The following is a 16279-nucleotide window of genomic DNA, read 5'->3' as shown; positions in this document are numbered from 1 at the left end:
GGGTCCTGAAATAGGGACGTTTCTTTTTTTGCTGAGTTTAGTTTAGGAATTAAGTGTCATAATTTGTCAAACTTGCTTCAGTTGAATATAGCTATCTGCTATAAATCTCAAAATAACCTAATCTCAAAATGACACCAGTGTATCATAAACGTCTGCACAGGAGGTTGATGGCACCTTAATTGGGCAGGAAGGGTTTGTGGTAATGGCTGGAGCGGTATTATTGGAATGGTATCAAATATACGGAACAACAATATAAACACGACACGCAACAATTTCAAAGATTTTACTGAGTTGCAGTTCATATAAGGAAATCAGTCAATTGAAATAAATTCATTAGGCCCTAATCTATGGATTTCACATGACTGGTAATACAGATATGCATCTGTCGGCAGCATGACACATCTCCTTTGCATGGAGTTGATCAGGCTGTTGATTGTGGCCTATGGAATGTTGTCCCACTCCTCTTCAATGGCTGTGCGAATTGGTGGATATTGGCAGGAACTGGAACACGCTGTCGTACATGTTAATCCAGAGCATCCCAAACATGCTCAATCGGTGACATGTCTGGTGAGTATGCAGGCTGGGAAAGAACTGGAACATTTTCAGCTTTCAGGAATTGTGTACAGATCCTTGAGAAACGAGGCAGTGTATTATTATGCTGAAACATGAGGTGATGGCGGTGGGTGAATGGCAAGACAATGGGCCTCAGGATCTTGTCATGGTATCTCTGCCTTCAAATTGCCATCGATAAAATGCTATTGTGTTCGTTGTCCGTAGTTTATGTCTGTCCATACCATAACCCCACCACCGCCATATGGCACTCTGTTCACAACATTGTCATCAGCAAACCACTCACTCACACAATGCCATACATGTGGTCTGCAGTTGTGAGGTCGGTTGGAGGTACTGCCAAATTCTCTAAAATGACGTTGGAGGAGGCTTATGGTAGAGAATTTAACATTAAATTACAGTGCATTAGGAAAGCATTCAGACCCCTTCCCTTTTTCCACATTTGGTTACGTTAAAGCCTTATTCGAAAATTGATTAAATACATTTCTTCCCTTATCAATCTACACACAATACCCCATAATGACAAAGTGAAAACGGGTTTTTAGAAATGTAAGCAAATTTATACTTAAAAAAAACCTGAAATACCTTATTTACATAAGCATTCAGAACCTTTGCTTTGAGACTCGAAATTGAGCTCAGGTGCATCCTGTTTCCATTGATCATCCTTGAGATGTTTCTACATCTTTATTGGAGTCCACCTGTGGTAAATTCAATTGATTGGACATGATTTGGAAAGGCACACACCTGCCTATATATGGTCCCAAACTTGACAGTGCATGTCAGAGCAAAAACCAAGACATGAGGTCGAAGGAATTGTCCGTAGAGCTCCGAGATAGGATTGTGTCAAGGCACATCTCTGGGGAAGGGTACCAAAAAATGTCTGCAGCATTGAAGGTTCCCAAGAACACAGTGTCCTCAATCGTTCTTAAATGGAAGAAGCTTGGAACCACCAAGACTCTTCCTAGACCTGGCGCCCGGCCAAACTGAGCAATCGGGGGAGAAGAGCCTTGGTCAGGGAGGGGACCAAGAACCCGATGGTTACTCTAACAGAGCTCCAGAGTTCCTCTGTGGAGATAGAGGAACCTTCCAGAAGGACAATGCACTACAGCACTCCACCAATCAAGCCTTTATGGTAGCGTGGCCAGATGGAAGCCACTCCTCAGTAAAAGGCACATGACAGCTCACTTGGAGTTTGCTAAAAGGCATCTAAAGACTCTCAGACCATGACAAACAAGAAACAAGAAACGGAGCAAAGTATTGAGAGATCCTTGATGAATACCTGCTCCCGAGTGCTCAGTACCTCAGACTGGGGCGAAGGCTCACCTTCCAACCAGACAACGACCCAAAGCACACAGCCAAGACAATGCAGGAGTGGCTTCGGGACAAGTCTCTGAATGTCCTTGAGTGGCCCAGCCAGAGCCCGGACTTGAACCCGATCTAACATCTCTGGAGAGACCTGAAAATAACTGTGCACCGACGTTGCCCATCCAACCTGACAGTGTTTGAGTGGATCTTCAGAGAAAAATGAGAGAAACTCCACAAATACAGGTGTGCCAAGCTTGTAGAGTCATACTCAAGAAGACTTGAGGCTGTAATCGCTGCCAAAGGGGCTCCAATAAAGTACTGAGTAAAGGGTCTGAATACTTTGCTGAAATTTGCTAAAATTTCTAAAACTGTTTTAGATCTTGTCATTATGGGTTACTGTGTGTAGATTGATGAGGGGGGGAAAACAATTTAATGCATTTTAGAATAAGGCTGTAACCTAACAAAATGTGGAAAAAGTCAAATACTTTGCGAATGTACTATATCTGGCAACAGCGCTAGTGGACATTCCTGCAGTCAGCATGCCAATTGCACACTTCCTCAAAACTTGAGACATTTATGGCATGGTGTTGTGTGACAAAACTGCACATTTTAAAGTTGGCCTTTTATTGTTCCCAGCACAAGGTGCACCTGTGTAATGATAATGCTGTTTAATCAGCTTCTTGATATGCCACACCTGTCAGTTGAATGAATTATCTTGGCAAAGGAGAAATGCTCACTAACAGGGATGCAAACGAATTTGAATTTATATTTTTGTTCAAACATATGGTTTGATGCCATTCCATTCGCTCCTTTCCAGCCATTATTATGAGCCGTCCTCCCCTCAGCAGCCTCCACTGACTTCTAGGTATGAATTTTACCCATCATTTCATAGACTAAAAACACAGTATGGACATTTGAAAATCACTCTGCCCTAAGATAATATGTCAGTAAGAAAGAGATTAAAAGGATATCTGTCAACCTCTTACACACGAGCTGGTGCAAGCTGGTGGCATTTGATGTCTTTCTCCTGTCACTGGACAGCCACACTGGAGAAAGGGCAAACCTGTAATTGTCTCAAGAAGGTCAAAATGCAAATCTTAGCCGCCACACTATCACCCATGCAGTATACTCATGAATAAATAGAGGGTCTGTTTTTTAATTATTCTGTCTGCTTCTTTTCAGGCTTTTGATCAGGCAGAAAAATGTAAATATTGTACATTATCTAATGTCTCCCTTATTGGCCAATGTGGTGTTGAAAAAAACAGTGGTCAGATACAGTAAACAACCACTTGAGACTATTGGATATAGCTGGACCATCTAAGAAATCCCATATGTTATCCCTAGAGTATGTGAGGTTGCAAGATCAAATCCCCAAGCTGACAAGGTTAAAAATAAAAAATCTGTCGTTCTGCCCCTGAACAAGGCAGTTAAACCACTGTTCCTAGGCTGTCATTGAAAATAAGAAGTTGTTCTTAACTGACTTGCCTAGTTAAATGAAGGTAAAAAAAAGGTAATTCCTTCCCTATACCATATTGAAATAGATAGTGTTGGAATAGAATTGTCCGAAGAGCCTCCATGGCTACTCACTGTCCCCACACACTGTATATCAAGCAGAACATTTGAATGGAAATTTAAGCCTTGAACTAGTGTGAATCCTGTTGACATAAGGCTGTGTTTACACAGGCAGCCCAATTCTGATATTGCTGGAATAGAACCGAGCTGATCTGATTAGTAAAAACAAATCTGAATTAGATCCGAATTGGGCTGCCTGTGTAAATGCAGCCTTAGATGAATGATTCATGGTAGATGGGTGGTCTCTATAGAATGATACCTGTGAACGAAGTGGATACTGGATATTGGATAACCACCAGCCAAGAAGACATTGGCCCATATGAATGAATGTCTTCCAATTTCGAGGGAAAACAACGTTGTCTCATTAAATATTTACTTTTACACTTCTAAAAGTATAAGATATTTTGCAAAGAACTAGTTAATTAACCTCATGTTGTTATCTGAAATTTAGTTAAATGCCACGTAATGTCGCCAAACAATTGCCTCCTGATTGCAAATGCCAAGAGCTGACATTCACATCACCTCATGCCAAGGTCAGCTCTGCAACGTAGAATTTGGCATCCTTCTTTGTAAACCCCCCCCGTAAAAAACGTACTTGAAAAATGTTGCAGGTTTTTTATTGTAGTTTATTGTTTCTAACGCAAGTCGCCTATCTTCCGTTTGTGTAAATTAATCAATTTAAAGAGCTTTTAATGCTGTCCTTGTATTTTAAATGAAACAGTTTAGTAGCATCTGTTTCATGTGGCCTGATGGTAGAAATGTGTTTCCTTCTGCAGTTTTAGCAGAAAGCCTGGCATTAGCTTCTGTTCTGCGGTTCTTCAAGTCTCAGGAGAATTATTCTAGGAAATAAACAACTAAGCAACGTGTAATGTGCCATCTGATATCTATTCTAAGGCTATTTGCATGGCACACTGGTTCATTCTGTTGTAGCTTTCTCTTTTGCTGACCAATTGGACCAATGTACTGTATAGAAGTCAGCATTATATCACCGCTATTTGGGGTTGAGAATGAGATGCTCCCAAAATGAACATTAGGCCAAGACAGCATGGTTATAGGGTGGGTGGTATACAGCTGGTGAGGATGTCCTTCTGCTGTTAGGAATGTTACTATAGGAACTGAATGTTGTTAGGAACTCAAGTTTAGTCTTATTTTGCAGTGCATGGGGCTGGGGCTAGGAGGGGAGGATAAACACTGCTGATGTAGAGTTCTGTCTGTATCCTTACCATCTGTTAAGGACTAGTACTGGATGTACGTTGGGTCCACCGCTCCATTAGGTGGGTAATGGAGGTTGATTGTCATTGTCAGGGCAAATGAGCTGTGACAAATGAAAATATGTCCAAAAGGATGGACCACTACTGTATCCAAGTCAGGAGGTGGGAAATAAAAAGGCAGGAGGATGTTACCAAAGTATGCACAAGGTATAACAAAAATAAATTGAAGCTATATGAACGTAAGTTTATGTCCATGTTGTATTATAAATGTCATGCAATTTAATAGACACAATATTATTGGAAAGCCAAGAAAGTAGTTTCCATTTTGACTGTATTCTACTACTAAATAATACTGTATCGTACTGTACATTTAACTTAAGAGCATTGTCTTTTTTGGACTTTGTAGAATTGTCTCTACAATACTATGAACTGAAATAGACAGGAGAGGGCTACAACAAATCTCCCAGCAGCCACATCTGTCAAGGTCATGGAGGGAGAACCGTTTTATTTTCACCTTTTAGAGACTTAACTTCCTGAAACATAATTTGCAGGTAAAACATGAAAGGGGGAAAGCATAAATAGCTCTCTCCACTAATCCCACTTCCCCTTGACACACAGCCACTTCCCAGCATCATTCTTTCGTTTGTCAATTTTCATTAATTCATTACCTGTAATGGTCAAAAATATATATATTTGCCATTAAACAATATATATATTTTTTTTGTATTTGGTCCCAAAATTTAGAAAGGTGTCATCAATTGGAATTGGCATGGAAACAGCCTGATTATTGAGGTCTCTCTCGCTCTATTTTTTGTTTGTTTTGCTCCCTGTTGAGGCAGAAAGGACAGGTAATCCATGCAGAGATGATCTGACTCTCATGTACCACAGGTGCAAGAGGCTGATATGACACAAAGTAATATCCCTGCACAACCTCATGTGGAGATAGTGTTAGGGATTGTCCAGATAACATTTAGTCTCTGTCCTGCGTTCCAGATTTCTATGAAATATTTACCTAAAATTAAAGGTAGACTCAGTGAAATGACGTTGCCACGAGCAGCACTGGAGATATTGAGATGAGCGAGATGCAACACTTCGCTCTCACCCAGTATCTGTGCTTGTACACTGTACAGCGTGGTAGCCACAGGACCAAAACAGCGGAGAAATTGAGCCTTGCGCTTCAATGCTCTTAGTTGTTGCAGAAATTGACCCACTATGCTGTTTACTTTCTGCATCTATATCATATCGCTGAGTCTACCTTTAATTAAAATATGAATGAAATAGATGTCCTTCCAAAAAATGATAATTAAGGATGTTAAAAAGGTGATTTTCTATGTGTCCCTGCTTGGCCTGAGTGGAAACAACAGAGGGGTTTGGCGGGGGGGGCTTGGATATAAAAATTAGCTACCAACTCCACATGGGGCAGGGCTGCACACAGCCTAGCAAATAGCTAGTATGGATGTTCAAGATTTGGAAACATAATGGAACTACTAGGGAATTTTACTATAACAGCAATAAATGCAGACTGATTATTTTACAAGCGTGTGTTGTTTCTGTCCATTGCTTTGTCACTATTCCTGTATTTTTGTTTGTGGTTTCTAGGCGCTACTGCAAGTTAGCTAGCTAACTGCTGCTACATATATCAGTCAATCACAGTTGGCTAGCCAGCTAGCTAAGTTAATCTCGATAGCTAATGTTAGCATGCTAGCTTACTGCTTCTAAACAGCCAGCAGTCCAACTCTTACAAACTACAAAATGTTAAATAGAAGTGACTGGCTAGATAGTTGTTATATAGGCTTTGTCCTGTTTCTTAACACCAGCTGCTTGTGTACCCTCCTGGGCCTGTCTCCCTTAGACGCCTTCTCCCCACCAGAGAATTTGGGGGGGGGGAAGGAAAAACCTGCTGGACCAATCACAGAAAGACCTATGATGTCATTCTCCAAGCAAATTTCAAGCATTTTTTGAGATGGGGTTTAAATGAGTGGGTTTTCTCTAATGTATTATTTGTCCACAACTACAAGAAAAGTACGAGTCAACAACATTATTTGGGTATGAGCAAACAGAATATAAGCTTTTAAAATTTTGATTTTCACTTGGCAGTTACTTTAATGCAAACAGAGCAGCTGCCTAGCATTGTGTTAACATCATTGCTATTACGCTATTTTCTATAAAATCATCATAATGCCACTTTTTACTTTTCATACATTTCTGTCACATTTTTTTAAAGTATTGTATTGTCAATATAATTGCTTTGTGTATAAAATAAGAAATGACTTAATGCAGTGAACTTGGCAGCAAATAGTGTATGAAATAATGAAAGACAACTATATACAACATCTACCTATGTTACCATTTATTATATTTCTCATTTATAGGTCTTTTTTCATTTTCTACATGTATGATTTTTGTTTATCTGGTTTGTTTTATTAAATTTTTTCCTCATGCTTTATAGCGAGAGCTCATGCATTAGGGCCCGTATTCAAGAGAGTACATTGGACTGGGCACATCAATCAAACGGTGCATGAACCATTACAGGACGGCAAAAGACCCGGTCAAAGTTCACAGTCAACGCTCACAACTTGGTCAGAGAAAGCAAACATATGTAGAGAAGACCCCTCATAACAGCCAAAGGTTGGGACGGAGTGATCAAAAGTGAATCACAATGGTTAACCAGCCATTCACTACTGATGCAGTTCAAGTGTTTTTTTTTAAAACATCACAAGTTGTGCTTGGTCCCCTTTCAAAAACTGCAATTGCCTTGATTCTTGTGGATTCTTACAACTCTATTTAAAATAAACAAATAAGAAAACATGCCAAATGCGGATGAGAAGTGTGACAATACAGAAGGAGGAAAATGACAAAATGGGCTTATTCACGAGAGAAGTCCGATTCCAATGAGTATACTTGGATAAAGTACTGTACATTAACATTTCCGAGTCTGTTAGAAATACATTTTGGGTATATTTTCTTTTTTTGGTAACATGTTAATTGTTAAAAATGACACAGAACAGGTCAAAATGATCTACAGTTTCGTACTTTTAAATTGCTACATTAACACAGGGATCCATTTCAATTCATTTAAAAATAAATAGTCCAAAGAGATGACATCGAGCAGTATAAAACACAGTAATCAAAATGAAGTGTCCAGAAACTTTGTACAAACAAATATTACACATTAAAGAAACAAAAAGCAAATAGAAATCATCTTTGGTGAGGCAAGAAGGCGTATGATGACAGAAGGAAAATTAGCTCAAGTCACCTCAACACTCATGGCTAAATATAAGCTAAAATAATTTCTGTCGTTTTTTTGTCAAGCTCTCAACAAATGGTACATGGTGATAGTAAAATGTTGCCTGTGTGTTCAAATAAAAAGCAGTACATAAAGTCCACTGCATCTGTCTGGCAACCACAAGGGTGTGAGCCATCCTGCAAGAATATCTTTCCACAGAAATGTACGTTTCAAAGGCCATATGTACTTTAGTATAATTTATGTCATTCACTGTAAAGGGAAAAAGGAATCAAATCTTTTTCAGAAGTTAATTAGGCCTACTTCAGATAGACTTAGATAAAACATGTCATTATCAGTATAGAAAGCATTCTCAATCAAATTTTCCGAATCAAAAAGCACACGTATATATCAATATTCAAAAACAAACAAACATATCGTCCTCAGACGGTGCAATGCTTTACATCTCACAGCAGAAACAAAGAAAAGACTGCACATGAAAAGTGCACGAGAGGACATCAGCCTTCAAGACAAGAGGAACGGGCACAACACTAATACTTAGGAAGAAGACAGCAAAATAGATATTGTTATGACCACTACTGGGAGGTAAGCTTGAAAGCCTTCTATATATTTGGCATAATCATACAGTGAGTGTAGACAAGGTTTGTCTGTAGATAGCCAACTGATTTCAGTTGATTTTTGCATGTATTGATTTATAAAATGTATCAACAAAATCCGTTTAAAAAATCCCAGGTTTCCAGTTGTACAGCTGTCGTATGTCATGTGTTAGGTTACTAGTGTAAGTGGAATAAACATCATTAAACTAACAAAACATCAACAATCATTCGGTTGACGCGGACAATAACGGAAAACAAGCCTTTACAGTGAGTCATTGAGAAAAACAATCAGACAAAATTCAACCAAATTCAGTGTCTTACGGTCAAAAGTGGAGTGATCAGGAGAGGGAACAAGGGTTTGGCGAGCATCATCCAAAACACAGAACAAATCAAGTCGAAACAGCTGGTAGGAGTAGTATCTTCATCTGAGCCTCCTCTTCCTCCCATGACAACAACCATACACATTTTAGAACAACATAGTCATTCTATTTCTATGAAAACAATCCACTCAGGACTGGAGTGAGAACTGGTCCTGTTCGATAGGCTTCTTTACCCAGGCTCCCAGTCCTGCCTTGTGGAATTCCTTGATCAGAGTCTGCTTGGCAGCATGGTACTCCATCGCTGCCTGTTTGGCGTCATGGTACAAGCTGGGTTTGGCACCTTTGATTCTCAGAGTCTGTGAAAGCTAAAGGCCGGAAGAGAGAGGTTTTAATTGGACAAGAATAAAACACGGTAAGAAATGATTCAACAATCAAGTGAACAAACACGATGTCAAACCTTTTAAATTGAGTTCTTGGAACATAATAAGTCTCAAATACCCAGCCACGCATAGCAACAGCCACCTGAGAGTATATAAGGTGTTGTGCGGGTTAATAAGTATCCTACCTTGCAGTATAGGCGCACCCAGCGGCTGTAGAGGGCGTGCTTGCAGAGCCTCGAGGGCCGTCCCAAGTCGTCCTTGCCTGTCATGGCGTTGATAACCTCTAACCCCTGGTCTCCCACAGCCCAGTTCACACTGAAGTTAGGAGCTTTACCCGGTTGCCGTGCTTCTGCGTTGCTTATTCCTGCAGGGAAGAGAAAGTGACATGAAAAGATTCCTTTGTGAGATATACAGTATACAGTCAAAAGTTTGGAAACACCTACTCATTCAAGGGTTTTTCTTATTTTTTCTTATTTTCTACATTGTAGAATAATAGTGAAGACATCAAAACTATGAAATAACACACATGGAATAATGTAGTAATTTTATATTTGAGATTCTTCAAAGTAGCCACCCTTTGCCTTGATGACAGCTTTGCACACTCTTGACATTCTCTCAACCAGCTTCTTGTGGTAGTCACCTGGAGAGCATTTCAATTAACAGGTGTGCCTTGTTAAAAGTTATTTTGTAGAATTTCTTTCCTTCTTAATGTGTTTGGGCCAATCAGTTGTGTTGTGACAAGGTAGGGGTGGTATACAGAAGATAGCCCTATTTGGTAAAAGACCAAGTCCATATAATGGCAAGAACAGCTTAAATGAGCAAAGAGAAACGACAGCCCATCAATACTTTAAGACATGAAGGTCAGTCAATGCGGAAAATTTCAAGAACTTTGAAAGTTTCTTCAAGTGCAGTCACAAAAACCATCAAGCGCTATGATTAAACTGGCGCTCATGAGGACCGCCACAGGAAAGGAAGACCCAGAGTTACCTCTGCTGTAGAGGACAAGTTCATTAGAGTTACCAGCCTCAGAAATTGCAGTTCAAGTAACAGACACATCTCAACATCAACTGTGTGAATCAAGGCCTGTGTGAATTTTATTTTTTATTTCACCTTTATTTAACCAGGTAGGCAAGTTGAGAACAAGTTCTCATTTAAAATTTCGACCTGGCCAAGATAAAGCAAAGCAGTTCGACACATACAACAACACAGAGTTACACATGGAGTAAAACAAACATACAGTCAATAATACAGTAGAAAAATATGTCTATATACAATGTGAGCAAATGAGGTGAGATAAGGGAGGTAAAGGCAAAAAAAGGCCATGGTGGCGAAGTACATACAATATAGCAAGTAAAACACTGGAATGGTAGATTTGCAGTGGAAGAAAGTGCAAAGTAGAAATAGAAATAATGGGGTGCAAAAGAGCAAAATAAATAAATAAATACAGTAGGGGAAGAGGTAGTTGTTTGGGCTAAATTATAGATGGGCTATGTACAGGTGCAGTAATCTGTGAGCTGCTCTGACAGCTGTTGCTTAAAGTTAGTGAGGGAGATAAGTGTTTCCAGTTTCAGAGATTTTTGTAGTTCGTTCCAGTCATTGGCAGCAGAGAACTGGAAGGAGAGGTGGCCGAAGGAGGAATTGGCTTTGGGGGTGACCAGAGAGATATACCTGCTGGAGCGCGTGCTACAGGTGCGTGCTGCTATGGTAACCAACGAGCTGAGATAAGGAGGGACTTTACCTAGCAGGGTCTTGTAACTGACCTGGAATCAGTGGGTTTGGCGACGAGTATGAAGCGAGGGCCAGCCAACGAGAGCGTACAGGTCGCAGTGGTGGGTAGTATATGGGGCTTTGGTGACAAAACGGATGGCACTGTGATAGACTGCATCCAATTTATTGAGTAGGGTATTGGAGGCTATTTTGTAAATGACATCGCCGAAGTCGAGGATCGGTAGGATGGTCAGTTTTACGAGGGTATGTTTGGCAGCATGAGTGAAGGATGCTTTGTTGCGAAATAGGAAGCCAATTCCAGATTTAACTTTGGATTGGAGATGTTTGATGTGAGTCTGGAAGGAGAGTTTACAGTCTAACCAGAGACCTAGGTATTTGTAGTTGTCCACATATTCTAAGTCAGAACCGTCCAGAGTAGTGATGCTGGACAGGCGGGCAGGTGCAGGCAGCGATCGGTTGAAGAGCATGCACTTAGTTTTACTTGTATTTAAGAGCAGTTGGAGGTCACGGAAGGAGAGTTGTATGGCATTGAAGCTCGTCTGGAGGGTTGTTAACACAGTGTCCAAAGAAGGGCCAGAAGTATACAGAATGGTGTCGTCTGCATAGAGGTGGATCAGAGACTCACCAGCAGCAAGAGCGACATCATTGATGTATACAGAGAAGAGAGTCGGCCCAATAATTGAACCGTGTGGCATCCCCATAGAGACTGCCAGAGGTCCGGACAACAGGCCCTCCGATGTGACACACTGAACTCTATCAGAGAAGTAGTTGGTGAACCAGGCGAGGCAATCATTTGAGAAACCAAGACTATTGAGTCTGCCGATGAGGATGTGGGGATTGACAGAGTCGAAAGCCTTGGCCAGGTCAATGAATACGGCTGCACAGTATTGTTTCTTATCGATGGCAGTTAAGATATCGTTTAGGACCTTGAGCGTGGCAGAGGTGCACCCATGACCAGCTCTGAAACCAGATTGCATAGCGGAGAAGGTGCGGTGGGATTCGAAATGGTCGGTAATCTGTTTGTTGACTTGGCTTTCGAAGACCTTAGAAAGGCAGGGTAGGATAGATATAGGTCTGTAGCAGTTTGGGTCAAGAGTGTCCCCGCCTTTGAAGAGGGGGATGACCGCAGCTGCTTTCCAATCTCAGACGACACGAAAGAGAGGTTGAACAGGCTAGTAATAGGGGTTGCAACAATTTCGGCAGATCATTTTAGAAAGAAAGGGTCCAGATTGTCTAGCCCGGCTGATTTGTAGGGGTCCAGATTTTGCAGCTCTTTCAGAACATCAGCTGACTGGATTTGGGAGAAGGAGTAATGGGGAAGGCTTGGGCGAGTTGCTGTGGGGGGTGCAGTGCTGTTGACCGGGGTAGGGGTAGCCAGGTGGAAAGCATGGCCAGCCGTAGAAAAATGCTTACTGAAATTCTCAATTATAGTGGATTTATGGTTGGTGACAGAGTTTCCTATCCTCAGTGCAGTGGGCAGCTGGAAGGAGGTGCTCTTATTCTCCATGGACTTTACAGTGTCCCAGAACTTTTTTGAGTTTGTGTTGCAGGAAGTACATTTCTGCTTGAAAAAGCTAGCCTTGGCTTTTCTAACTGCCTGTGTATATTGGTTTCTAACTTCCCTGAAAAGTTGCCTATCACGGGGGCTGTTTGATGCTAATGCAGAACGCCACAGGATGTTTTTGTGTTGGTTAAGGGCAGTCAGGTCTGGAGAGAACCAAGGGCTATATCTGTTCCTGGTTCTATGCTTATTTAAGATGGTGAGGAAGGCATTTAAAAAAAATAACCAGGCATCCTCTACTGACGGGATGAGGTCAATATCCTTCCAGGATACCCGGGCCAGGTCGATTAGAAAGGCCTGCTCACTGAAGTGTTTCAGGGAGCGTTTGACAGTGATGAGTGGAGATCGTTTGACCGCTGACCCATTACGGATGCAGGCAATGAGGCAGTGATCGCTGAGATCTTGGTTGAAAACAGCAGAGGTGTATTTAGAGGGCAAGTTGGTTAGGATGATATCTATGAGGGTGCCCGTGTTAATGGCTTTGGTGGTGGTACCTGGTAGGTTCATTGATAGTTTGTGTGAGATTGAGGGCATCAAGCTTAGATTGTAGGATGGCTGGGGTGTTAAACATGTCCCAGTTTAGGTCACTTAGCAGCACGAGCTCTGAAGATAGATGGGGGGGGCAATCAGTTCACATATGGTGTCCAGAGCACAGCTGGGGGCAGAGGGTGGTCTATAGCAGGTGGCAACGGTGAGAGACTTGTTTTTAGAGAGGTGGATTTTTAAAAGTAGAAGTTCAAATTGTTTGGGTACAGACCTGGATAGTAGGACAGAACTCTGCAGGCTATCTCTGCAGTAGATTGCAACACTGCCCCCTTTGGCCATTCTATCTTGCCTGAAAATGTTGTAGTTAGGGATGGAGATTTCAGAGTTTTTGGTGGTCTTCCTAAGCCAGGATTCAGACACGGCTAGGACATCTGGATTGGCAGAGTGTGCTAAAGCAGTGAATAAAACAAACTTAGGGAGGAGGCTTCTAATGTTAATATGCATGAAACCAAGGCTATTTCGGTTACAGAAGTCATCAAAAGAGAGCACCTGGGGAATAGGAGTGGAGCTAGGCACTGCAGGGCCTGGATTCACCTCTACATCGCCAGAGGAACAGAGGAGTAGGATAAGGGTACGGCTAAAAGCTATGAGAATTGGTCGTCTAGGACGTCCGGAACAGAGAGTAAAAGGAGCAGGTTTCTGGGGGCGATAAAATATCTTCAAGGTATAATGTACAGACAAAGGTATGGTAGGATGTGAATACAGTGGAGGTAAACCTAGGCATTGAGTGATGATGAGAGAGATATTGTCTCTAGAAACATCATTGAAACCAGGTGATGTCATCGCATGTGTGGGTGGTGGGACTGAGAGGTTGGATAAGGTATAAAGAGCAGGGCTAGAGGCTCTACAGTGAAATAAGACAATAAACACTAACCAGAACAGCCATGGACAAGGAATATTGACATTAAGGAGAGGCATGCTTAGCCGAGTGATCATAAGGGTCCAGTGAGTAGTGAGGTTGGTTGGAGTCACGGCGATTCAGACAGCTAGCCGGGCCATAGGTAGAAAGCTGGCAGAAGATGGAGGGAGGTCTGTTTTTAGCCACCTCGTGCGTTTCCGTCGATAGATTAGTGGGGTTCCGTGTGGTAGAGGGGACCAATCCAATTGGCAAAATAGTTATAGTGGCCCAAGAAAATAGTTTGATAGACCTATTCAGATAGCCGATAAGACAGCTAACGATTAGCGGGCCGCAGATGGGCGTTCAGGTTACGTCGCGACGGAGGGGCCAGTTGGATAACTCCCTCGGGCAGATAACGTCGGTAGTCCAGTCGTGAAGGCCCGGGGGGCTCCGCATCGGCAGTAAAACGGGTCCGGATAGGTGATTGTAGCCCAGGAGTGGCTGATGGAACTCTTCAGCTGGCTAGCTCCGGAATAATTGATGTTTGCTCCGGGATCGACGTTAGCCAATAGTCACTCGGATAGCAGCTAGCTAGCTGCAAGATCCAGGTGTAAATGTCCAGAGCTTGCGGTAGAAATCCGGGGATATGGAGAGAAAATAGGTCCGGTATGCTCTGGTCTGAGTCGCGTTGTACAAAACTGGCGATAGCTTTTCGAGCTAAGGGATAGCTGATGACCGCCAACCGTGGCTAGCTGACCGCCAACCGTGGCTAGCTGAACTCCAACGTTAGCCAGTGAACTGGCCAACTTCTGGCTAGCTTCTGTTGTGGATTTCAGACTTAGAAAAAATATATATAAAAAGATATGCGAAGAAAATATGTAAATATATATATATACACGGGACACGACAAGACGAGGACAAAGGACGTCTGACTGCTATGCCATCTTGGATTCAAGTATTCAAGAATCAAGGCCTTCATGTTCAAATTGCTGCAAAGAAACCACTACTAAAGGAGAAGAGACTTGCTTGGGCCAAAAAAACACAAGCAATGGACAGTAGACAGGTGGAAATCTGTCCTTTAGTCTGATGAGTCCAAATTTGAGATTTTTGTTTCCAACTGCCGTGTCTTTGTGAGACGCAGAGTAGGTGAACGGATGATCTCCGCATGTGTGGTTCCCACCATGAACCATGGAGGAGATGTGATGGTGTGGGGTTGCTTTGCTGGTGACACAGTCAGCGATTTATTTAAAATTTAAGGCAGACTTAACCAGCATGGCTACCACAGCATTCTGCAGCAATATGCCATCCCATCTGGTTTGCACTAAGTGGGACTATCATTTGTTTTTCAACAGGACAATGACCCAACACACCTCTAGGCAGTGTAAGGGCTATATGATTCTATATGTGTTATTTCATAGTTTTGATGTCTTCCCTATTATTCTACAATGTAGAAAATAGTACAAATAAAGAAAAACCCTTGAATGAGTAGGTGTGTCCAAACTTTTGACTGGTACTGTATGTTTTCAGGACAATCCAGGGGCTGTGTCTGACGTAAACGAAGTAGGATCAGGATGTAGGACGAGTAGGACGACAGCCAGACCCCTTACCGCTCAGAAGTGGCCGGTTGAGGTTGAACGTCTGAGGCAGGTCCTCAATGTCAGCGATCCTCTGGTACATGGCTCTGGAGAGGTGGTCTGCGTGGTACAAGCTGCCCAGGATAATGCTGGAGAAGTAGATGGGCTCTGTGAAGTAACACATCAGAGAGCCCTGGATCCCAACGACGTTCCACCTGAGAGAAGGGCGGCAGTGAGAGGTGGTGTTAAAAGGGAGGCACTGCTTTTTGAGTCACATGACCTTTTGAGTCTCACCACCTCAAAGCACAGACATTTCTGAGTGCACGATACGGATAAGACCCAAGTCTAAGTTAAAAAAATATTCTTGACATTTTGGATTTTACCCTGAAAACATTTCAATCAATCTGAACGCGAGGTTGAATTTGAAAATGTCTTCCTGTGCCCTGTTTTTCTCCACCTGATAATGCAACGTGGGTTGAAGAAAATAATATGTAATAGCCTCTCAGTTGGACGTTTCCTATTTTTCGAACGCTAAGCTCCACTTTTAGTGATGAAGGGTGTTTATTGCCTGGAGTCAGATGCTATTCAAATGATTCTGATTAGTGCATTCCTCAGGCTAGCTACCCTCTCTCAAGTCCCAATCACTCTGCCAACAGAGCAGTGCTACAGGTGTGATTATGGTAGAGCTGTGATTAGCCCTTTGATTAATCTCCACGGAAATGGCATCCCTGCTGGGAGTGCCCTAGGAACTGTAACAGCTGCTCAAACTGCAGGTGTGTAATCATGAACAATATTGTTGATTTACACCCTTTAGATCTCAGTAAAGTTTGTTAG

General features: G+C 42.1%; 1 protein-coding gene across 14 annotated transcripts in view; it reads right to left on the bottom strand.

Moving 5' to 3' along the window:
- Positions 1–6984: 6984 nt before the first annotated feature.
- Positions 6985–16279, bottom strand: part of LOC106575210 (double-stranded RNA-specific editase 1) — a 66684-nt gene continuing 57389 nt past the window's right edge. For all 14 annotated transcript variants that reach the window (XM_014151561.2, XM_014151563.2, XM_014151559.2 and 11 more), the window contains 3 exons: positions 15479–15660; positions 9384–9562; positions 6985–9183 (listed from right to left, as the gene is read on the bottom strand). In XM_014151561.2, coding sequence (XP_014007036.1) covers positions 9007–9183; positions 9384–9562; positions 15479–15660 — 538 coding nt within the window. In that variant the 3' untranslated portion in view covers positions 6985–9006. The remainder of the gene's footprint in view (positions 9184–9383; positions 9563–15478; positions 15661–16279) is intronic.

The sequence above is a fragment of the Salmo salar genome, chromosome ssa17, assembly GCF_905237065.1.
Source record: "Salmo salar chromosome ssa17, Ssal_v3.1, whole genome shotgun sequence".
NCBI classification, from domain to species: Eukaryota; Metazoa; Chordata; class Actinopteri; order Salmoniformes; family Salmonidae; genus Salmo; species Salmo salar.
The sequence above is the reverse complement of the archived record's forward strand: the minus strand, read 5'-3'. Positions and strand labels throughout refer to the sequence as shown.